The sequence below is a fragment of the Orussus abietinus genome, unplaced genomic scaffold, assembly GCF_000612105.2.
Source record: "Orussus abietinus isolate OABI.00-Male unplaced genomic scaffold, Oabi_2.0 scaffold610, whole genome shotgun sequence".
In the NCBI taxonomy this organism is placed as follows: domain Eukaryota; kingdom Metazoa; phylum Arthropoda; class Insecta; order Hymenoptera; family Orussidae; genus Orussus; species Orussus abietinus.
The window spans coordinates 21412-45203 of NW_019394851.1; the positions used below are offsets into that span (position 1 = coordinate 21412).

Consider the following 23792-nt stretch of genomic DNA (forward strand, 5'->3'; position numbering starts at 1 on the left):
GTTCTAAATTGTCGTAAAATTGTCCTGACCCTTTCGATTCTCATATCATAGCATTCGATAATTGTATATTGATCGAAATATAATAGCTCGACGCCATTTTGGTTCTGGTCTGGGCTGAGTTAAAAAATTGTGTTAAAAAATCCAAATTTTGAATGTGTCAGGACAATTCTTAGATGATCAGGAGTGATGTGTCAAAGTTTCGGACAGTTTGGTCTAATACCCTTGGAAAAAAGTGTTGTATTCGAATCGACTGATTTGAAGAGTGTTTCACTTCTCCTTAATTTACGGATATTCCACGTTGCGCGATGCCTGGGTGTAATGCTTACAATTAGTAGTATTTCCGTTTGGTCGTATAGTATTTAAATTTGTGCATACTTAATATTTACGTACGCATACATTATTTAACACAATAAATTATATGTAATATTAAAATTTAACTTATAGATACAATACTTACTTCAAGAAAGACATCCAATTATGGCAGACTAAGTTGAGTAACACTTCAGAGATATTGGCCAAATGGTTGAATGTTCAGAATCTGTGGGCTTATTTGGAAGCTGTCTTTATTGGCGGAGACATTTCGAAACAATTGCCTGCGGAAGCAAAACGTTTTAATGTGAGAAATTAAATTAAAAGTATAAACTATTTCCGATAAATACGTATATTGATGTTGATTTAAATAATAATAAAATTGAAATTAGGAGAACTTTAAAAAAAATACTATCGGATGATCATACATTTTTAAATGTTTTTAAGGGAAAATTTATAACCATTCAAGGGTAATAAAGTAAAATATGGTTTGTGCAGGAAATTAAGCATATGAATTTTTTCATAATGTCTGCAACATAACAGTGTTTGCTTGTTCACTTTCTACACTCCTTTTCCCGACGCTTTGCTCTTACTTTCTTCTTCTTTACTTAACTTGATAAATACATAAAAAGAAATGAAATAAATTGAAAGTTGACGCACTTTAGATGACTAGAAGAATATTTTATTAGCATTGCTTATTAGATCTCGATTACATATTCGTTGGAATGCAACGGTGGTGCCTTCCAACGAAAGAATTGATTTGAATTGCTACGGCTAATGTGTTTTGTTATTGGTACTCGTTATTATCTAAATCTGCTATTATTAAAATGAATCCACAGGGTCTGTTCACGTTTCGCAACCGGCACCGGTCTTCTTCCTTATGTTCGCGAATCGCTGAACAAATTGAAATAAATCGTATTTCATTTTTCTTTCATTGTTTTTAATTCTATGAATTAATAATAATTTATCCTTCCAATATTACCGAATAACCTAATATTTAATTATTTCAGATCATCGACAAGTCGTGGGTGAAGTTAATGTACAGAGCTCATGAAAAGTTGAATGCGGTAGAAACGTGTACGGGAGACGAAACTATGAGTCAGTTTCTACCACACTTACTAGAACAATTAGAATCTTGCCAGAAATCATTGAGTGGGTGAGCTGATTATATATTTGTAAATTTTATTTTTACTGAATATCTGATTACACTCCCTTCTATTGGGTTGTTCGGAAAGTAATTTCGTTGTTTCCCAACAGAGGACTTCATTTTCTTTTTTCACGGCCAACTTCACACTTAAGCCGCATAATCATTATATGTTTTGACAGCTGATCTAGCAAGGCTTGCTTGTGAAAAAGTTTGATTGATTCTACGCAGTAGTTTTTGGTTGGTACCCTTTCAAATATGGAAAGTGAAAAGCGGCATTTTCGGCATATTTGACTTTTTTACTATCGAAAAGGTAAAAATGCTGTTCAAACAAGAAAAAAATTATCCGACGTGTATGGAGAAGATGTATTGACAGAACGCCAGGGTCAAAACTGGTTTTGCAAAATTTCGATCAGGCAATTTTGATATTGAAGATGAACCACGTTCTGGAAGGCCACTTAAAGCTAATGAAAACACGATAAAGGCATTAATTGATTGAGATTATAGTTAATCGATGAGATTATATTTATCGAATTCGACCGTTCATGATCATTTGAAACGCCTAGGTTTAATCTCAAAGTTCGACATATGGATTCGTCGTGTTCTTGCGGAAAGAAATTTGTGTCATCGCATTGACGTCTGTGATTTGCTTCTCAAACGTCAAGAAAATGATCCATTTTTTAAGCGCATCATCCCTGGGGACGAGTAAGGGGTTGTTTACAATAATGTTACACGCAAGAGATCATGAAGTAAAAAAGATGAACCGGCTCAAAGAACTTCGAAAGCCGAAATTCATCAAAAAAACGTGATGGTATATGTTTGATGGGATTTCATAGGAATCGTTTTTTTTTGAGATTCTATCGAACAACACAACGATCAATTCTGAAGTGTACTGTCCCCAGCTGGACAAATTGAATGATTCACTTAAACGGAAGAGACCAGCACTGATCAATAGAAAAGGTGTAGTGTTTCACCAAGATAATGCGAGACCTCATACAAGTTTCTTAACTCGCCAAAAGCTTCTACAGCTTGGATGGGATATCCTGCCACACCCACAATATTCTCCAGATCTGGCACCTTCTGATTATTACTTGTTCCGGTTTCTACAAAATTTTTTAGACGGTAAAACCTTTACTTCAAATGAGGAGGTCAAAAATCTCCTGGATCAGTTTTTTGACAGCAAAAACCAAACATTTTATGAGCGTGGAATCATGCTCTTGCCAGAAAGATGGCAAAAGGTATTGGACCAGAATGGACAATATATAATTCAATAAAATATTTATTCGCTATAAAAAAATCGTCTTTCGTTTTCATTAAAAAAAACACGAAATTACTTTCCGAACAACCCAATATAATTTACTGACGCGTTTTTAAATTAATTTAGCTGTTTAAAATTCATTTTCAGTTATTTGGAAACAAAGCGAGTTATTTTTCCAAGATTCTGCTTTATATCGGATCCAAGTTTACTCGAAATTCTTGGACAAGCGGCTGATTCTCATACGATACAAAAATATTTGGATGGATTTTTCGACAACGTGGGAAAGGTACTGTAAATATAATGTTTACACAGTAATTATATACAAGTATTGTTTGAGCGCTTTGGGACTTCCTTGCATAATTTTATGAGATGTTATTATTAAGCAATATTGTATTTACACTGATATATCGTTCATAACAACATACTTTTTATATTTTCAGTTGGAGTTTTCGGAAACCGAATACGATAAGATCAAAGCGATGTATTCTCGTGAGAATGAAAAAGTTGATTTTGAAAAGGACGTAATATGTACAGGAGGTGTCGAGAATTGGTTAAATTCGTTATTAGAAATGCATCAGATATCAGTGGGCGCTGTTATTTCATATGGAATGCAGCAATTGCTATTGCCTGAAACGAAACTTATAACATTAATAGATAATTCCGTTTTGCAGGTAATACAGCAGTCGATATACATTATTAAAGCTGATAATAAGTGGGTGGCGTTCTTATCGTTACTTTTAAAGTTATCAACTAATATTATTAATGATTTTTAAATATACAGGGTGTCCTATAATAGACAATCTTTCAGGGGGTGAAAGTGGATGGAATTTTGAACTGAAAGTTCCATCTCCACTTTTAGCTCAGACGATTATTTATCGAATATCGATTAAAATTGGCCAACGAGATGGCCGAGGTGTGGGGTTGGAGTACAGCTATTTGAAGATTGGAACATCTTTGGGGCGATNATCGGCCAGTATTGGGTCGCGAGATATCTCGTCCAAGGTAACGAAAGTGTTAAGGGTTCGTTAGAGCTATGTTTAGGGTAAAGGACGGTAGGTGCTTAGTCGACGCCTCTATGCAGCCAACCCACGTACAATCTAGGGCAACAAACTTGTCTGAGACGTTACCGCGTCTCTTGATCACATCAAAAATCAATCCTAGTCCACCGACTATTTCATGTTTTTATAAATGTTTTAGATTTATATAATTTTTTCGTAATGCCAAAATATGATTTAACAGGTCGGTCTATTAGCTGTTCAAGTGCTATGGACTCGTGATTCTGAAACAGCTATTGTTGGTGCAAAGCGAGATAAAACTATAATGAAGAAAACCAACCAATGGTTCTTGGATTTGTTAAATAGCCTGATTGAAGTAACAGTTAAAGATCTTACAAAATACTCTAGAGCAAAATTCGAAGCTTTAATCACAATACACGTACATCAAAGGTTTGTTGTAAATGATTATCATAAAATCTGTATTTAGGTGTTTGCAAGAGGACTTCCTCAAAAGGCTCAATTCGCTGACAATTACCTTACAATACATTGAATAGATCATTAAAGAGTCATTTTTCTCTAATTGCTTTCTTTATTATTTGTTTTTATATTCTGATAATATTGAAAAAAAAACATATAAATCCATATTGAAACTTCAGTAATATATGTCATGGTACGGGGGTTCCGTCAGTCGTGATTTTTTTGTACGTCTCGTCAATTTTTCTACTCTTATTTTACAGAGATATTTTTGATGAATTGTTTCGCCTAAAAATAAGGAATATTGTAGACTTCGAGTGGCTTAAACAGGCCAGATTTTACTACGACAAAGAAAATGAAGATGTAGCAATAAGAATTACGGATATCGAATTTATTTACCAAAATGAATTTCTTGGTTGTACTGATCGCTTAGCGATTACTCCGCTTACCGACAGATGTTACATTACCCTCGCCCAAGCAATAGGTATGTCTGCTAATTGCTTTTAATTTTGGTTCAATAATGTAGTTCCCCCCCATTATAAGTAAGTGTTAAGTAACACGCCGATTAAGGTGAAGTGAAACACCCTTCAAATCAATCGATTCGAATACAACACTTTTTTTTAAGGGTATTAGACCAAACTGTCCAAAACTTTGACACATCACTCCTGATCATCTAAGAATTGTCCTGACACATTCAAAATTTGGATTTTTTGACAAAATTTTTTAACTCAGCCCAGACCAGAACCAAAATGCCATCGAGCTCTCATATTTCGATGAATATACAATTATCGAAGGCTCCGATATGAGAATCGAAAGGGTCAGGACAATTTAGAACACCCTGGTAATCGATAAACTTGCATTTTAACGGGATAAGGGCAAAAAAAGTGTTGTATGCGCCTCTATGCTAAAACGATGGTAATACGGGGTCTCGGAGTGAAAATTTAATTGACCTGGAAATCACAGATGGCGCAGGGGGTCCCTCTGCAGTCAATTGGGGCCCCAGGAAGCTTGAATCCAGAAGATTTTTAAGTTTTACTTCGATTTCTTTATGATTATTGTACGAAAACGACAGGTGGAGTATGCCATTTGGTACAATACCCAATATAATTCGATCCAGCTGTCGATATAAAAGAGAACGTCGGCAACGTAAGCATATAAAAAAATCTTCTTTATCGACGTCGATCAAGTTCCTCGACGTGTTTCACTTCACCTTAACAGTTACTAACAGTGTACATAATGTGCCTTATTAATTTCATGTTTTTTTTAATTTTATTATCTGCTTTGTTAACCATTTAGGTATGAATTTTGGAGGTGCTCCTGCAGGACCGGCAGGCACTGGCAAAACAGAAACGACAAAAGATATGGGAAAAGCACTTGGAAAATATGTTGTTGTTTTCAATTGTTCCGACCAGATGGATTTTCGAGGGTTGGGCAGAATTTTCAAGGTATTGTATTATAAATATCAACTTTTCATTACCTACTAACAATCCGAATGCTTCTGAGGCTGTAGGGGCTGCACAAATAGGACTAAGGTCTGTTGAATAAAATAAAATAATATAAAAATATAAAAATAAAATGAAATTGAAGACCCTTCGAAGTTAAAATGCAATTCCTCTGCTGTATTAGCCAAATATGAATTATATTATTTCAGCAAAATTATATACAGAAATATTGCACCAGGGAGGATCGCCCACAGGGTGCATCGTCACAATTTAAATTCAATATACTACTTTGGATATTCCGCGAACATATATTATATATGTATTTTTAACTTCTGATATATTTAAACATTTCATAGATATGAAAACATTCTATGTACATACATTTATTAAAAATTTTGTTTGCGTGGGGATAAATGCATCATTCTTTCAGGGTTTAGCCCAAGCTGGTTGTTGGGGATGCTTTGACGAATTTAACAGAATAGAGCTTCCTGTACTGTCTGTCGCCGCTCAACAAATTGCTATGGTGTTGAATGCTCGAAAAGAAAAGAAGTCGTCTTTCCTATTCAGGTAATAAATTGACACTAATATTTAAAAAAACTAAGTTATTTAGCAGTCACTTATATACACTGCGACGCATCGCGAGAGAGCACTCACAAGGAAACATTCCCAAGTGTCCGCCCCCGATCTTAATTTCCATATATGTCGAAGAACACAAAAATCTAAGGTGTGACACGTGTTTTTTTATATCTGCAATGGTTCACATTTAAGGGGTGAAACAACCCCCCAAAGTTTGGGGAAAATTCGGTTTTTTTAATATTTTTCGTAGAAGCAATGGAGGGATTTCGACGAAACTTGGTATAAACGTATTCCGTATAAGGACGGTGAAAACACAATATTGTCCAGCAATGCTACACCCCCCTAAGGGGGTGAACTACCCTTCAGGCGACATTTTTTTGTAATATCTATTAAACAAGCACTCCTACTTAAGTTCCACTTACGCGATGTGATTGCTCACAAAAAATGAAGAATCCGTGTTTTTTGCTTTTTACCAATAAACATTTACACATAGGTTGTGAACAATGAATGTAGGTGGTATATGGGTATATTCCAAATAGCTTTATTGGGTTATATCGTGACCAATTCATTGTATATAAATCTTGTGAACGTGCTAATTCCTCAAAATGTCGTTGGTTTTCATAATATGCAATTATTTACGAATATCGCTAACTCTTTATCGTAAAAACGGTAAAACTCCAATTTTACCGTTTCACCAAGGAGATTGTATTACTAGTTGGAAACGGGTGATGACTGCGTCATCGGATCTGTTGCGAAACTATTTTAGCCTCTTAAACTTTTTTTCAAATTTATTTATAAATAATTGCATGCTATGAAAATCAAGGACATTTTGAGGAATAAGCACGTTCACAAGATTTATGTACAATGAATTGGTTACGATATAATCCAATATAGCTAGTCGAAATATACCCGTATACCACCTACATTCATTGTTTACAACCGATGTGTAAATGTTTATTGGCAAAAAGCAAAAAACACGTATTTCTTCATTTTTTGTGAGCAATCACATCACGTAAGTGGGACTTAAGTAGGAATGCTGTTTAATAGATATTACAAAGAAATGTCGCTTGAAGGGTAGTTCACCTCCTTGGGGGGAGGGGGTGTAGCATTGCTGAACAATATTGTGTTTTCACCGTCCTTATACGGAATACGTTTATGCCAAGTTTCGTCGAAATCCCTCCACTGCTTCTACGAAAATTATTATAAAAACTGAATGTTCGCCAAACTTTGGGGGGTTGTTTCACCCCTTAAATGTGGACCATTGCAGATATAAAAAACACGTGTCTCTTAGATTTTTGTTTACAGCAGGGGATGGAAGGCCCGAGACCGGAGTTTTGGGAGTGGTAATGGAAGTTCGAGGGCTTTGCGACCTGTAGGAGTAAAAGAGAACGTCACGCCCCTCGAGCCCCGAGTCGGCGGCCGAGCCGAGCCTGCCACGCCGACGTAAAACCAATATTTGGTTAGGGCCCGAAAACCGGAATATTGACGCGCTCAGCTGATCGCTCGTGAAACGCTCTCCTCGCTCTCTCGCCAGTCTCTTTTTCTTTTATATCTTAGAATTATAATTAATTTCGGTCTAAGGAGTCGTGAGGCTCGAACCCTCGAAGGATGCAGTTTTTTGGTGCATGGACACGGATCAAAACTGCATACCATCAGTAGATATCTTATAGATATCTATAAGATATGTAAAATAGGGCTAAATAAACGTCTAATATACGTATATTGTACGTAATTCAGATATATACCGTATACAAGAGCTTGCCGGACAGTTTAACTTCTCGTGCAAGTTCGCTTTCAAAACCGACTGCACTACGAGCAATAAATGTCCGAGGACAACCCTAGCAAATTTTTCTTATCGACGAATGTGGATTTTAATTTTTGTATTACACTTCCCAGGAAGGGTCAGAGAAATAATCCGATAACTTTTAACAATTAATGTGTAATTATAATTTTTTCATCGGTTTAAGCAATACTTTTTTGAACATTTACTAATGTGGAAACCAATTGCAATGTAAGGACAATAAAATTATTGGCTACTATTGAAAAGGCCATTTGTATGTGTTATCAACGCTGGTCCATTTATATTACAAATTTTTTAAATACAATTTTTAGTGATGGCGAGACTTATTCACTTAATTACGGAGTCGGAATATTCATAACAATGAATCCGGGATATGCTGGACGTCAAGAGCTACCAGAAAATTTGAAAATCCAATTTAGAAGTGTAGCAATGATGGTACCTGACCGACAAGTACGTAAAAACTGATTACGAAATTTGAAAAATTTAGCTGTATATTCTCATGATCATTCATTACGTTATGTTATTTCTTTAGATATGTGATTTCTCCAATCGTTGTAATGTAATTTTCAGTTACAAATCCGTATTTGATAATTACTTTTTTATTTCACTTCATACGTTTATCATTTCCCCTTCCAAAACATTTTAGGAGATGATTCGTTACGTTAACCCTTTGCACTCGAGAGGTGACTCTCACAAGGAAAGTACCCGTGGTGTACCTCGCTGATTTTCTTCATTCTGAGATATGTTATAGTACATGAAAAAACATTACAGACGTATTTTTTTTTATACGTGCTAACTCCGCGATTTAAGGGGTGAAATGGACCCTTAAGGTTCTCCCCCAAAACCGTTTTTTTTAATATGTCAAGAACTATTGGGAATTTTGTAACGACATAAATGTCATATTATTCGCAATGTGTAGACGATATTATAGGATAGATACATTTTACCCCAAAGGATTACATCCTGAAAATTTTATAAAACAAAATAGCTATTTTTCACCCCTTTTTTCGACATGAAAGTGCAAAATTATGCCGATTTGAATCTAACCGATTCTGTTAGACAGACCATATATATATGTATTGTGACGGATTTTCGTCCGTCCCAAGACCACGACCGCAATAGACGATACGGGATCTCCGGGAAACTCTAAGGATGGTGTGAGGAGACTAGTATAGGTGCCGTTCCGCTCCAGGACCCCTCGGCACCCGCGGGATCGAGCGAGGGGAGGGACGTGAGGAGGTCGAGGCAGGGGCCCTGACTCCCTAAAACATCCGGGGAGTGGGACCCCTCGTCCCACGGGGGAAATTCTGCGAGGTCACCGGGAGGACGCCCACCCGGAAAGCGGTACGTGGACCAAATAAGAGTCTCCCAACCGGGTGGAGCGCTCCGACCGAGGAGGTTCTCCGGCAAGGGCCAGCGGTCTGGTGATCCCAGCGCCCCGATTCGGAGAGGATCGACTTGGTGAGGCCAGGAGGCGCTAAGACATACAGGTGGCAGGCCTCACGCGGTGGACAGGCCACAGCCACTGCCGAGGAAGCCGTGGCATTTATTTGGATAGGTCGTCCTCCACCACCAAGGTCGGTCCCAGGGGGAGGCCCGCCGGCGGATTCCTCATCGGCCCGCGAATTCCCCTACCACTCTCCGGGGACCCGGTGACAACCCCCGCGACCTCCAAGGTACCGAACGTTCCCCTCCCATGACTCGCCGGGAACGCTGAGGGGGAGCAATATGTCCGGATTTTCGGGTTGCGTAGGATTGTGGAGGAAAAGAGCGTCTGACCCGAGTGAGTGCCGCGAGTGGAGGTGTGAAGAAGAGGACCGAGGGCGAGGTGCCGGTCGATTGCTCCAGTGAGGCATTAGGGTTCCGTTCATGTCTGTTCCAGGGAACTCCAGGGTGAGTATGGAGTTCCATACGCTACCGTTCCGTTCCGTTTGCGATATCAGAGTCCCGGGGATCCCAATCTCGCGTCTATTGGTCGAGGCTCATAGTATTGCGAACGTCTGCGCGTCCTATGGAAACCTGAGTACGATCACCGAAGGACCTCTTTTCTGGCCGCGATGTACGAGCGCGTAAATATGATGTACTAGAGTCTCTGGGAATATATGAGAATATACAACTTTTCTTCATTTTTCGCTAAAGTGTAGCTTTTGTCACCTACTCCCTGAGGTCAGTTACGACCCCGACCCTAACTCTCCACAACTTGCCTCCTGAGCGACACGGGACATGCCGTCCGAGTGCTCTCTCGCCGCCCTTCTCTCCGTTTCGTGATATAATTTAGGTGGAAAGTTTTGCGATTATGAATTATGATTCTGATTAGACCGGTTTGTCGGTTCCGGGGACCCAAAAATCAACTGGCGCCCATTGGATAGTCGGAGAACGGGAAGGGAGGCGAGAGCGCGGACCGACGAAGGTGCGCGAGGTTTTCAGATGGAGGAAAAATCGCGTTACAGTATGTACAATTTGACGAAGTATAGAATGATCCCCCCTGTCATTTAACTGGGACGAACCTAACAAATAGGAAGGAGTTGCCACGTCTAATTAAAATAAAAACAAAATTCCACAAGAATTCCACAAAATTAATACTTTAGTTCTAGCATGGAAAGACGAAAGGATCGTCACATCTTTAACCACTTGGAATAATGTGGGAATAACTCTCGTAAAAAGGATTTTACGAGGTGGAGTTGAAGTTACTGTAAAGACACTATATTATCATAAACTATATAAAATAAATGGGCAGCGTTAATCGAACGGACCAACATGCCTCGACATCCTGTTTTCTAAAGAAGTCCTTGAAATGGTGGCTTTCGCTATTTTCTCGAGGTTTACAGATTTGTTCAGTTAATTTTTATATTGTTTACAAATCAATAAAACAGCAGAGAAACGAGCAGCCGCTTAGTCATCAGTAGGATGGAAAAAAATTTGGTTGACCAATTGAGAGAAGATTTCCGCTAGACTTGTGATCGAATTTTTACTTCGACCACTAGTTTCGACGAAATTCGATTGAATTGAAAGCTACATGTCATTCTAGCAGGAGTTAAGAAGGATTGCAAGGTTTGCTCTCAACGAAATAAGCCCGGCAAAAGGCATCAAACAACATATTACTGCAATAATTGCCCCGACAAGCCGAGGATGCAACTTGACAATTGTTTTATAAAATACCATACAAAGCAACAATAGTCCTTAATATTTAACAAATTTTCATCTTTCACATATAAGTATACATAAAATAGTAAAATATAACAGTTTTATACGTTAATTTGTATATGAAATCATTTTAAGTTAGCTGGATGAAATTCACTAAGTATGCGGAAAATCGTCTCAGGTTGCTGGTTCGTCCGGCCGAAAAAGGCCTGTAGTGCAAAGGATTAATTGTGATATGAATTCAAAGTGACAGTATGAATCAAATAAATAGATTTTATGTAAATAGATTATATAAATATATGTTATGCAACGCCAGCATGGTTTGGATGGTCTTCGGGACCGAAGACAGTCGCAAAAATTAAAATTGGCCTTTCTGCGACGGACGATTTAACAAATGGAAGGGAGTGGGTACAGTACAGAAAAGAGTCTCAAAACGTCCAATAATGAAAAAGTGTCCATATTGGTACTCCACGCCTGCGCAAAGAAAAACGCATAACCCATGTTATTGTTACGTAAAGTATCGTGTGTGTCATGGAGGCAAGGGTCTTTTACATTCCGCGTGTATGCGATACTTGTCTTTGGCTCACGGGCGTGCATTCGCCTCTAGCACGTGCGCTCGTGGGTCTACGATTCGTATTGCAGGGTCACGCTAGGTATAAAAAGACCCACTTTGCTTCCTTAGTACACAATGTACTATAGGTTTTAATGCTTTCTGGGGAGTTACTATTGCTTAATTCAACCCATCAAGTATTCACATCAATTACATTATTTACATATATTTGTACAGAAAGTATTAGTGGGACTTGATCCGCTGCTTCTAAAATTTAGTCAATGATAACATATTTTATTAGCCAATTATTTATTTAGATTATTATGCGGGTGAAACTGGCAGCATGCGGTTTTAAGGAAAATGTTATATTGTCTCGAAAGTTTTTTACTTTGTACAAATTGTGTGAAGAACAACTGAGCAAACAAGTTCACTATGACTTTGGATTGAGAAATATATTGTCCTGCCTTCGAACTCTTGGTGCTCAGAAACGAGCTCATCCTGACGATTCAGAAGAAACAACTCTTATGAGAGTCTTGAGGTAACTCAATTTTTTCGTTTCCCTTATACAATTAACTAAATGCCTTATTTTTTTAAGTAACTCTACAACAGTACAATAATAGGGTTATTCAAATGCTTCAAATCGGCACATGCCTATAGCAGTCGTTGTCGATAGATAAAAGGAAAAAAACGTACAAAATGTAGAGAAAATAAGGTATTCTTGAAAATTAAGGAAAATTAAGGAAAATAAGAAAGAAAGTAATGTATCCTTAAATTTGTTGGGGCTTTCGGGAGTGACCGGCATCCATTGTCGCCAGAGGGCCATTTCGTAAACGTTGCAATATGTGAAAATAATCACACAAATATATAACGATCGTTCTCACAAAATTAATTATTTTATACATAAATAACCAATATTGTCCCAATCCCGGCTCAGCATTGGTTCAACATTGGCCCTTGCCTCGGATTATCACTCTGCTTAGGGTATTCTTACCTTTAAGAAATATTGGTACAATAAAGGCAAATTAGATTAGCCGAGGCTCCGCTGATGTTATCATTTCCACAGAGGCCCAACATTGGTCCAAAAGTGGCTGCCGATCTTGGTCCAGGCATTGGACGAACATCATGTCTGTTGTATTTCCTCCGCTAGGAAACACTGACCCAATGAAGGCAAAGTAGTTCGGTCGAGGTTCCGCTGATGTTATCATTTCCACAATGGGTTACGATTGGCAGCCAAGATTGGGCCAACCATTTTCACTGTTGGGTCAATATTCCACCGGTGGTAAATTTCTACATGGGTAGCGGAGAGAACGCGATTGATTGGCTGTGTCTCACTTAGTTATTACAGGAAATGTATGCACTGTAGGAAAAAGTTGTACAGGACTTTTCGGCTTCTTTTTCAACAAGGATAGCGCTGTATAAATCGTGACTACGAGTTCCATTACACCCAATTTATGCCGCGGGCACGCAGTCACTCCATCCTCCAAAAGAACACGATCTCCCATTTATGTGGAGGGCTACCGACCCAGCACATTACAATGTTTATAATGAATAATTTCACCAGCTCTTTTATATTCTTTTTCGAATACGTAAGTAAATAATTATATTTCAGAGACATGAATCTGTCGAAATTAGTTGACGAAGACGAGCCATTGTTCTTCTCTCTTATCGATGATATGTTCCCCGGAATTAAACTCACGACGCAAACGTACCGAGAATTACAGAAGGGAATTGCAAATGCTGCCGAAGCACTGGGTGTTATGAATCATTATGAGTGGAACCTAAAGACAGTTCAAGTGATTTCATTTCCTTTCTTAAATTCTATCTACCTCTCTGTGCGTGCAAACGTAATTTATTCATAAAATTACGTGTCTGATAAATAATCGGATTAATAATGTAACAAACAAAGCCTATGGCCGTTTGGTGTACATTTTTTTTATTCAAATAATATTCTTCCGAAATCGATATTGGACGAGCTAAGATTTGTGATTGAATGATGAGAATAACTATTACCGTAAGTAATCTGTTATGTCTGGACGGGTAACACTGTACGCAAGGGAGAGAAAGGGAGTTGGTGGGTTGTCTGGCCAAAAGTTCTCCGTAGACAGGTCGTCTCGGTATTGGGTTGGGTGATTAGTCGGGAGTACGAATGATAGACAGGAATTTAAAGAAGAGAGAGAAATGATCAGGTCGAAACGGAATTAGTTCTACATTCCCCTTTCCCAGTTCCTGTTGTAATTGTTGGTTTTCACCCAGGTCTGGTTCAATCGTGAGATCTTCCACGCTGTCACGACCCAGCGAAATGTTTGATTCGACGTCACTTCAGACGGCGAGCACGAAAATCACGCGGGGGTGTCGGCTAAGCACTAAAGTACATCTAACACCTGCCGAGTTCACAATCGTTCATATTTGGTGATAAATTTTAGTTTAAGAGTTCCCGATTTGAGGTGGTTCAAAACACTTAGCTTTACTTCTTAAATCTTTGCTTTAGATTGCCGTATTTAATTCTATTAAGAAGGTTAATCACGCTCCCAGATATAGAATCTTGCGGTTCGATTTTACGAGTCGGAAAGGTTCTTTGCGAATCCAGCTCGCGGAGATAGAATTGTTCTAATACGATAGGTTGGAAGATCTTTTGCGAATTACTTCTCCACTAGATGCTCCTGTGCTTCTTCTCCTAATTCGCGAGATGGTAGGGCGGCCCTTTTCAGTTTTTACCTCCGTGGAGGTGGTCATGGTGGGAAACGCTTAAACGACATTTTAGCATTTCCACGCTGTCACTCGAAATCTTGAGCCATGTTACCCTACTTGGGATAGGATGACAGTGTCTCCGAAAAGACGCTAAGTCGGGTACAGCGATAGCGCGCGGTGGGAATTGTACGATAGCGGTACGCGAGAAAAATGCATAGGGAAAATACTTAGTTCATACGCATACGAAATAAAAGTAGGAAAAAAGAGAAAAGCAAAAAACAAAAAGTCAAAGCGGCGTTCGTGCCTTGCAGCACGTGACAACGCGGCCCTTTACGGCACCACAGGGTTACTAAGGGTTTGTTCGTTACCCTCTTGTATCTCTTCAGGAGAAGGTTGGTTCTCACCATTGAGCCAGTTCAACCCTAAGGTTTTCTACAGATTCAGATGCTCTTCCGCGAGGGGCGGTCGGTTTTCACCAAGGAAGCGGGTTGGATACTCCAGGTATTTCAGTCTTATAAAATTCAAATTCTTTCGTTCGGGTGAGAAAGAAAGACTTAAGTAATCAATAGAATTTAGTTTTAAATCGAAAGCTAAATTGATTCGTTTCAAAAAATAAGAAGTGAATCCAATAGAAGAAAAAGAAAGGAGAAAAGAAAATGTCGGGTGAGCTTTTAAATGTTCAATACCTTATTGTGAAAAAGGTAGCGGCTTTAAAAATTCGGCTTGGGTTGTCGATGGGTCCTTGCCTCTGGGTACTACGTGCAATTGAGTTGATTTAGAACAGACCTGGCTGAAAACTGCACTTGCATTCGAAACTGAATCGACTGACAAAAACCGAACAGACGTAGACTCTGGCTGAGCTTGAGTTGAACTAGCAGGTACAGCACAGGAAACTGAGGTTTTTAAACGTTTTCCCTTGCAATGGTTCCATGACGTTCGTGACAATTATGGGAACAGAACATTTTTTGGTGTCCTAAGACGATAATCCGATTTCGCGTATTTGGGGTTCGAAACCATTCACCCTTGGTTTCCTGTCCTGTACAAATAGCCTTAAGATATCGTTACACGGCTAATCGGGTCTCAGCAGCCCAATAGAGGTCGTTATCGATATTTCTTTAGGACCTATCCTCAGCTTGCCCTAAATCGCGATCCGCGGCTAAAACTATATGGAATGTAATGGAACATCATCTAAGGTTTTAATTCCGAAAAACTTTTGTCAAACAACTATTGTTGCTATTAAACATTAGTAGCAGTCACGCTTCATGAAAATTTTAAAATCTGAAAATGGAAAAAATTTGTACAGTGCTACATCTAAAAAATATGGCCGAGAATGCACGACATTTTTATTTCGGTGAAAAGCTACTATCCAAATGTAGCACATAAATTTAATATCTTCTCTATGTATTCGCGACAAAATCCACCACATCACTAGCACTAATACTAATAACTTTCATGTACACAGTTTGTTGCATTAGAAAAGTGAACATTAGGGAGAAATACATGACGCTTATAGTATCTTCAGCAACATTTAGTTCGATTATTTATCAGAGATTATATACTTTGAAAAAAAAAACATATTTGTACATTTTTCTTCCGTCTGTTAAAAGTGTATGAAGTGTTTATTCTATTTACTTAAAGCTGTATGAAACTTATCTTGTTCGTCACGGTTTAATGGTACTCGGTCCAACTGGATCTGGTAAAACACGTTGTATGTGGGCACTTATGCGAGCTATGACCGAAATGGGACTACCACATAAGGAAGTCAGAATGAATCCAAAGGTTAGTTTACATCAATGCCAATTATTAATTATTTTCGGTCGTTCACATAATTATATTTGATGCCATTTTAACGTAGGGTTCTTTCTTCTTTTTCATTAATTACACAGATAAGAAAATAATAAAGAAACTCGTAGTATTGAGTGATGCGAGAAACGCGCCTTGCGCGTTGAGTTTGAGCGAGACGCCACGGAATTATATACAGTAAGGATCGAGATTTCAGGAGTGGGGAAATAGAAATATACTTTCTTCATTGCTACGGATAAAGAAATGAATTTCCAACCAACTCAAAAAATCAAGCAAAAATCAGGAATTTTTTTAAATTTATTCGACTGATTGTTGCCATCTACTGCAACGTATATCCTGCCCGTGGGAAATCTAGGTTCACGAAAGGGCCCTATGTCCTAAAGTCCTTTACCACCGCCCTGGCTCGCACCCACCTCTGAGCACGAATAAGTTGGCCGGTTGTGCACCAGGCGTCCCAGGACGCCAAATCTCGAAGTCCCTTTGGCCTCCTTTTCCTGACGGCCTTGACTCTCCCAGCAAGAGTGAAGCCTAAGGCGAGGGCGAAGGGTTATCCCCGGCTTCTCCGAGGCCCGTCCTCGGAGAGGACGCTTAAGGTGAAGTGAAACACGTCGAGGAACTTGATCAATGTTGATAAAGAAGATTTTTCTAAATGCCTACGTTGCCGACGTTCGTTTTTATATTGACAGTTGTGTCGAATTACATTGAATATTGTACTAAGCGGCATACTACACCTGTCGTTTTCGTATAATAAATATCAAGAAATCGAAGTAAAACTCCAGAAATCCTCTGAATTCATGCCTTCTGGGGCCCTAATTGACTGCGGAGGGACACCCTGCGCCATCTGTGATTTCCAGGTCAATTAAATTGTCACTCCGAGACCCCGGATTACCATCGTGTTAGCATAGAAGCGCATTCAACACTTTTTTGGCCCTTATCCTGTTCAAATGCGAGTTTATCGATTACCAAAGTGTTCTAAATTGTCGTAAAATTGTCCTGACCCTTTCGATTCTCATATCAGAGCCTTTGATAATTGTGTATTGATCGAAGTATCAGAGCTCGACTCCATCCTGGTCTGGTCTGGGCTGTGTTAAAAAATTTTTTACAAAAATCCAAATTTTGAATGTGTTAGGATAATTCTTAGATGATCAGGCGTGATGCGTCAAAGTTTCGGACAGTTTGGTCTAATACCCTTAAAAAAAGTGTTGTATTCGAATCGACTGATTTGAAGGGTGTTTCACTTCACCTTAACTTCGTGACGATAATTTGTCCGGAAGGGACCCGATTTCCTTTCGATAAATGAGAGGAAAGGTTTGCCTGGATTAATAAAATAAAAGAAAACTCTAAATTAAAGGGTTAATAACAATGGCGATTTATTTATCCGAGGTACTGATCGAATTCAAAAGAAGTACACAAAAATCAATTTAATAAAGAGCCAGATGGCTAGTACCCCGACAATAATTCGGACAAGGAATGCGCACGACGCGGACGCGTCGACGACTAATTAAATAATTGTAGGGAATTGTAAGCAAGGAACAGGGACTATAAAAGTAAGGAATAAAAGGTACTGGATCTGAGATACAAGGGACGCTCGCAAATTCAAAAGGAAAGGGACCCGAAAACAGTGACTTCGCCGGAAGCGCAGGCAAAAATAGCGATAAACTNAAATTATGTCGTTGCACTTTTTTATATGAAAATGACCACTTATCGAAAATCGCTCCCATATAAACGCAGGTCAACATTTCATCTTCAGTATGAGCACTCATTAAGCTCGATCGGTTTAGAAATACGTTCGGAATCGTTGTCTCCGTGAGGCCCTGCAAAATCGCTGGAGTGGTGAGCGCCCTTAACGGCGTTCACCACCAAAGTGGGGACGATGACTTCCACCGCCAGATGGAATTAGCCTCGAATTCGGTGGAAGGTAACCAAAACGTAGTTTCTCGCTCGGATGAGGGAGACGCAACGCGTAATAGGTGGTGTTTAGCGACGGTCGGAAAATATGTGTGACCTTGCCCGCATAGGATGACATAACGGCTACACGGCTCCGACTAGACGCCGAGGTGTGTCTGTGACACGGACGCACGCACACGCCAGTTGGACGCTCCGCCCACACTTGGCAACGGTTGCTAAGGAGAGCCCAAATAACGAGCGAGGAACCGAAAATCATGAAAAAGGTGCTCCACGGGAACAACGATTTTGAGCGTATTTCTCAACCGATCGAGCTCAACGACGAGTGCTCGTTTTAAAGATAAAATGTTGACGTGTGTTTATATGGAAGCGATTTTCGATCAAGCACCTCCTTCCTAGTTAAAAGAGCATTGAAATTATGTCGTTGCACTTTTTTATATGTAAATGACCACTTATCGAAAATCGCTCCCATATAAACGCAGGTCAACGTTTCATCTTCAGTATGAGCACTCGTTAAGCTCGAACGGTTTAGAAATACGTTCGGAATCGTTGTCTCCGTGAGGCCCTGCAAAATCGCTGGAGTGGTGAGCGCCCTTAACGCGGACGGCCCTCTAGCCGCCTGGCGGCTTCTTCGCCCATCGGTTCGCGAACTTGAGATTTTTCTTACCACTCTTTACAAAACGCTACACTTTTCGCGATAGAAGGAAACTTACAAAAGAAGTCAGACGGATACGCGTGTCCCGGATTACACAATCCGGACCACCAAAGGGAATTCAACCTATCGAGAAATTTGTATTAAATAAAAACCTGAAATTAACACTATGACGTCCGGTGGCTCCACGTTTGTGCCATGCAAAAACTATCGGGTAAGTGCCGGTGGCTCCACGTTGGTGCCACGAAATTATGTAAGTCAGTTGCACCGGCACGACACGAAAAAATCTAGATTAGACGCGCGGACGGCATAGTGTTAAGAAACTCGAATCCTTGCCGAGCAGCCGCATAGGATAATGGCCAAATTTCGAGAAAGGTCCAAGTTTCCCCGTGTCCCACACCGTCACTTCTACTTTCTTCCTGTTTCTCGCGGATTTCGTCTGTCCGTAACCGTCCCTTGACCGAAAGAAGAGAGAGGCGGTCGGGTTACCCCGCACGACGATATACTTACATGACCCTTTACTTCGATTTTACGCGGAAGGTGTACAGCATTCATAACCACAATCGCATATTATTCCTCCATTGTCGCGTGCGAAAAATTTGAATTTGTCGCGGTTTTACTTCAATAAATAAAAACAGGAATGTGATTTTTTACAGGCCATAACGGCGTCTCAAATGTTTGGCAAGCTCGATGTTGCAACAAATGATTGGACAGACGGAATATTTTCAACTTTATGGCGAAAGTCGACGCAATTGAAGAAAGGCGATCACATGTGGCTTGTTTTAGACGGCCCCGTTGATGCAGTTTGGATTGAAAATCTTAATTCGGTTTTGGATGATAACAAAACGTTGACATTGGCGAATGGAGATCGCATTATAATGTCACCAAGTACTAAACTTGTATTCGAGCCTGACAACGTTGACAACGCTTCACCTGCAACTGTGTCGCGAATGGGAATGGTATTTGTCAGTGCTTCCGTGTTAAGATGGAATCATATTTTGGAGGTATATATTTAATTTAAAGATTCTTTATAAAAGTTAATTTGAGATTTTTTATTTCTTGTCAAAAATTAATATTTTTTAAAATATAACTTCTTTAGGCGTGCTGGGGTAATATCGAGTTGAGTGTAGCGAACTGTGTAATGGCTTCAGTCGTCTCAAAATCGTGATCGAGTACCGCGTGTTCTTGTCTAGTGGGATTATGCTCACTACACAGTAATCGGGCAGTTCCGAGCACAAGCGATAATGTGGGTCTGCATATGGAAATACATGTTAAAGCCTTTCACAAAGTTATTTTGAGAAAAACACGTTTAATAAAAAAATGACCGAAAATTAGAAATTCGTTAACCAATTATGTAAAGTACTTACCGGCTAATTAGCGATTCCAGTACTATACAACAATCCTTCTTCCTCTTCATAAGTATGATTTAGAGCTTGCATCTCTTCTTTTATTGCTTTTCGAGCTTAATTTCCAAGTGCTGCGTCTATTTTGTCGGTTCACGCGCTGCTCATCCATCTGTTGTGCGTAATTGAAGCTCCGCGGGCCAACTACAATTCATTCATGACCATTAGAAATGCTGAATTTCCTTCGTTGAATAAGCCGACAGCTAAAAATGATGCTATTTCGATTATTTTCAGTCCAGAATGCAAATGTTTTGGAGCCAACTGCCAAACTGTTGACTTAAAACTTTCATTTGCATTCTGCGTGTGACCGCCTAAACATCTCGACAGTGACTCATCTTCTTACAAATCTTCATATATTGGAAGAATTGCCTTCTGTACGTCAGGTTGCAATGGAGCAGGGTGCGCTTTAGGCTTCGTTCCAAGAACTTTAGCCTGCTGCCACTTGCACCAGCTGTCTTCTCCGTCTTAACCAAACTTGCCGGTTTTACCCCTGGGCGGTGAACTCTCCGAATTTTTTTCTTTTTGGGAGCTCCGGAGGCGGTGGAAGCCGTGGCGCCCTCATTGCCCGAACAAGGAAACATTCCCAAGTGTCCGCCCCCGATCTTATTGATTTTCATATATGTTGAAGAACACAAAAATCTAAGAGACACGTGTTTTTTTATATCTGCAATGGTCGTCCACATTTAAGGGGTGAAACAACCCCCCAAAGTTTGGCGAAAATTCGATTTTTATAACAATTTTCGTAGAAGCAATGGAGGGATTTCGACGAAACTTGGTATAAACGTATTCTGTATAAGGACGGTGAAAATACAATATTGTTCAGCAATGCTACACCTCCCCAAGGAGGTGAACTACCCTTCAAGCGACATTTTTTTGTAATATCTATTAAACGAGCATTCCTACTTAAGTCCTACTTACGCGATGTGAATACTCACAAAAAATGAAGAAATACGTGTTTTTTGCTTTTTGCCAATAAAAATACACATCGGTTGTAAACAATGAATGTAGGTGATATACGGGTATATTTCGACTAGCTATATTGGATTATATCGTGACCAATTCATTGTACATAAATCTTGTGAACGTGCTTATTCCTCAAAATGTCCTTGGTTTTCATAGCATGCAATTATTTATAAATAAAATTGAAAAAAGTTTAAGAGACTAAAATAGTTTCGCAACAGATCCGATGACGCAGTCATCACCCGTTTCCAACTAGTAATACAATCTCCTTGGTGAAACGGTAAAATTGGATTTTACCGTTTTTACGATAGTAGAGTTAGCGATATTCGTAAATAATTACATATTATGAAAACCAACGACATTTTGAGGAATTAGGACGTTCACAAGATTTATGTACAATGAACTGGTCACGATATAACCCAATAAAGCTACTCGGAATGTACCCGTATACCACCTACATTCATTGTTTACAACCGATGTGTAAATGTTTATTGGTAAAAAGCAAAAAACACGGATTCTTCATTTTTTGTGAGCAAGAACATCGCGTAAGTGGAACGTAAGTAGGCGTGCTTGTTTATTAGATATTACAAAAAAATGTCGCCTGAAGGGTAGTTCACCCCCTTGGGGGGTGTAGCATTGCTGGACAATATTGTTTTCACCGTCCTTATACGGAATACGTTCATACCAAGTTTCGTCGAAATCCCTCCACTGCTTCTACGAAAATGATTATAAAAACTGAATTTTCGCCAAACTTTGGGGGGTTGTTTCACCCCTTAAATGTGGACCATTGCAGATATAAAAAAAACACGTGTCTCTTAGATTTTTGTGTTCTTCAACATATATGAAAATCAATCAGATCGGGGGCGGACACTTGGGAATGTTTCCTTGTAAGTCTCTCTCATGACGCTGTCCCTTCGGTGTCTTCCACCGCCCTTGAATGGTCGATCGATGGTGGGAAGGACGGTACCTGCAGCATCGCCACCCTCCTCTTGCACTGACTGCACTGAAGGGCTGGACTCTTCCTTCCGGAGGGCTGGAATTCCCCTTACTAGATATGTAGTCGTCATTTGTGTACTTGGCTTTATAGTATGATTTAAGTGCTTTTTGTATGTAAACTTTATATGAAATACACATTTTTTGTATAAGAGGTTTGCAGCATTCCTGTACTCGGTGAAGTATTTTACAGATAAGTGTTTTTGTGGGGATTCCTAACTATTCCAACTACTAAGGACGACGATAGCGCCCGGGTGTACGTACCAAGAGACTAATTATTTTAAGTCAAATTGTAAGCCCTTAAGGTGATGCGAACAAATAAATAATATCTTGTCTCAAAGTTCTTATACTTATTTCCACCCACCCAAACGTAACATGAGCATCCTTAACCACTTGCTCTATAAAGACGTGCCACGCACGTCGAGATGCTTTTGTTCCAAAACTGCCAGCGACATGTATACCACGTCGATAGGCATTTGTCGCAGAAACAAAATCGACGTGTCCGGCACGTCGGCTAACAGTTGGATCGTTCATTATTCGTGCTACAGTTCCAGACTGCACGACATCGCGTAGCGTCATCGATATCTTGGAAATATTTCAGAATCGATAGGGTATGTTGTACGGATGTTATACCGCATGTTATATTGTAGAGCGCACACGGCAACCGAAAGTTAAATCGTAGCGCAAGTGGTTAACACGTTCCATGCCACGTGTACCACCGATAATACGCATTAACCTCGAGTGGTACATGGCGTGGTCCGGAACGTGTTAACCACCCGGTCTCTTACATTCTGTCTTACTAATTTTGTTTTAATTATACAAGATTATCACTACATACAATTGCAGCTAGAACATAATTGGTTAGGGATTCCTAATATTTCTTAATCACTAGTATTTTCATTACATTTCCAATTGCTGATCACATTATGGATGAAAAGTTCATCCATGAAATTACAAACAGTAACATTGGAACTTACGTTGCAGGCGCAAAAATACGTAGTTGTAATCAGTGGAAGGTAGAAAAGAGGTGATCCTTTGCGCTTTACTAATAAAATGTATTCCACAGGGTTGGTTTAAGGGTCGTCCAAGTTCTGAAGTGGAAGTCTTACGTGCCTTATACAACAAAATATTCGAAGACTCCCTTACATTTGTTTTAACAAAACTTAATGCTAAGATGAAAATATTGGAAGCAATGTACATTCGTCAAAGTATCGATATATTACAAGGATTGCTCACCATGGATAATGATACATCGAGTAAGTCAGAACCGTAAAGAAATTATTATTGTTATACACAACGAAATGTACGAGATATATCCCAAACCGCACAACTACAACTAAAATATGTCTAAAGGATGATGAATTTTCTGAAAAATCATCTTTTGGTAATAGCATATTGTCAACAAAAAGGAAACGAAACGATGTCCTATACACCGGATATTGGCATCTTTTAGTCATGGTCAAAAGATGACGAGTCATCTTTTAGTTAAGGTGAAGTGAAACACGTCGAGGAACTTGATCAACGTCGATAAAGAAGATTTTTCTAAATGCCTACGTTGCCGACGTTCGTTTTTATATTGACAACTGGGTCGAATTATATTGTGTGTTGTACCAAATGGCATATTCCACCTGTCGTTTTCGTACAATAATTATAAAGAAATCGAAGTAAAACTCCAGAAATCCTCTGGATTGTTACGGG

General features: G+C 39.4%; 1 protein-coding gene across 1 annotated transcript in view; it reads left to right on the forward strand.

Moving 5' to 3' along the window:
* The window catches only part of LOC105700206 (dynein heavy chain 8, axonemal), a gene marked incomplete at its 3' end in the record, with an annotated part of 41025 nt that extends 17675 nt beyond the window's left edge, over positions 1-23350 (forward strand). Inside the window, exons 17-30 of the mRNA XM_023433345.1 lie at positions 445-616; positions 1320-1465; positions 2859-2997; positions 3152-3382; positions 3951-4156; positions 4444-4664; positions 5477-5625; positions 6053-6189; positions 8311-8449; positions 12008-12228; positions 13300-13483; positions 16017-16157; positions 19395-19742; positions 23161-23350. Coding sequence (XP_023289113.1) covers positions 445-616; positions 1320-1465; positions 2859-2997; positions 3152-3382; positions 3951-4156; positions 4444-4664; positions 5477-5625; positions 6053-6189; positions 8311-8449; positions 12008-12228; positions 13300-13483; positions 16017-16157; positions 19395-19742; positions 23161-23350 — 2624 coding nt within the window. The remainder of the gene's footprint in view (positions 1-444; positions 617-1319; positions 1466-2858; positions 2998-3151; positions 3383-3950; positions 4157-4443; positions 4665-5476; positions 5626-6052; positions 6190-8310; positions 8450-12007; positions 12229-13299; positions 13484-16016; positions 16158-19394; positions 19743-23160) is intronic.
* Between the last annotated feature and the right edge of the window lie 442 nt (positions 23351-23792).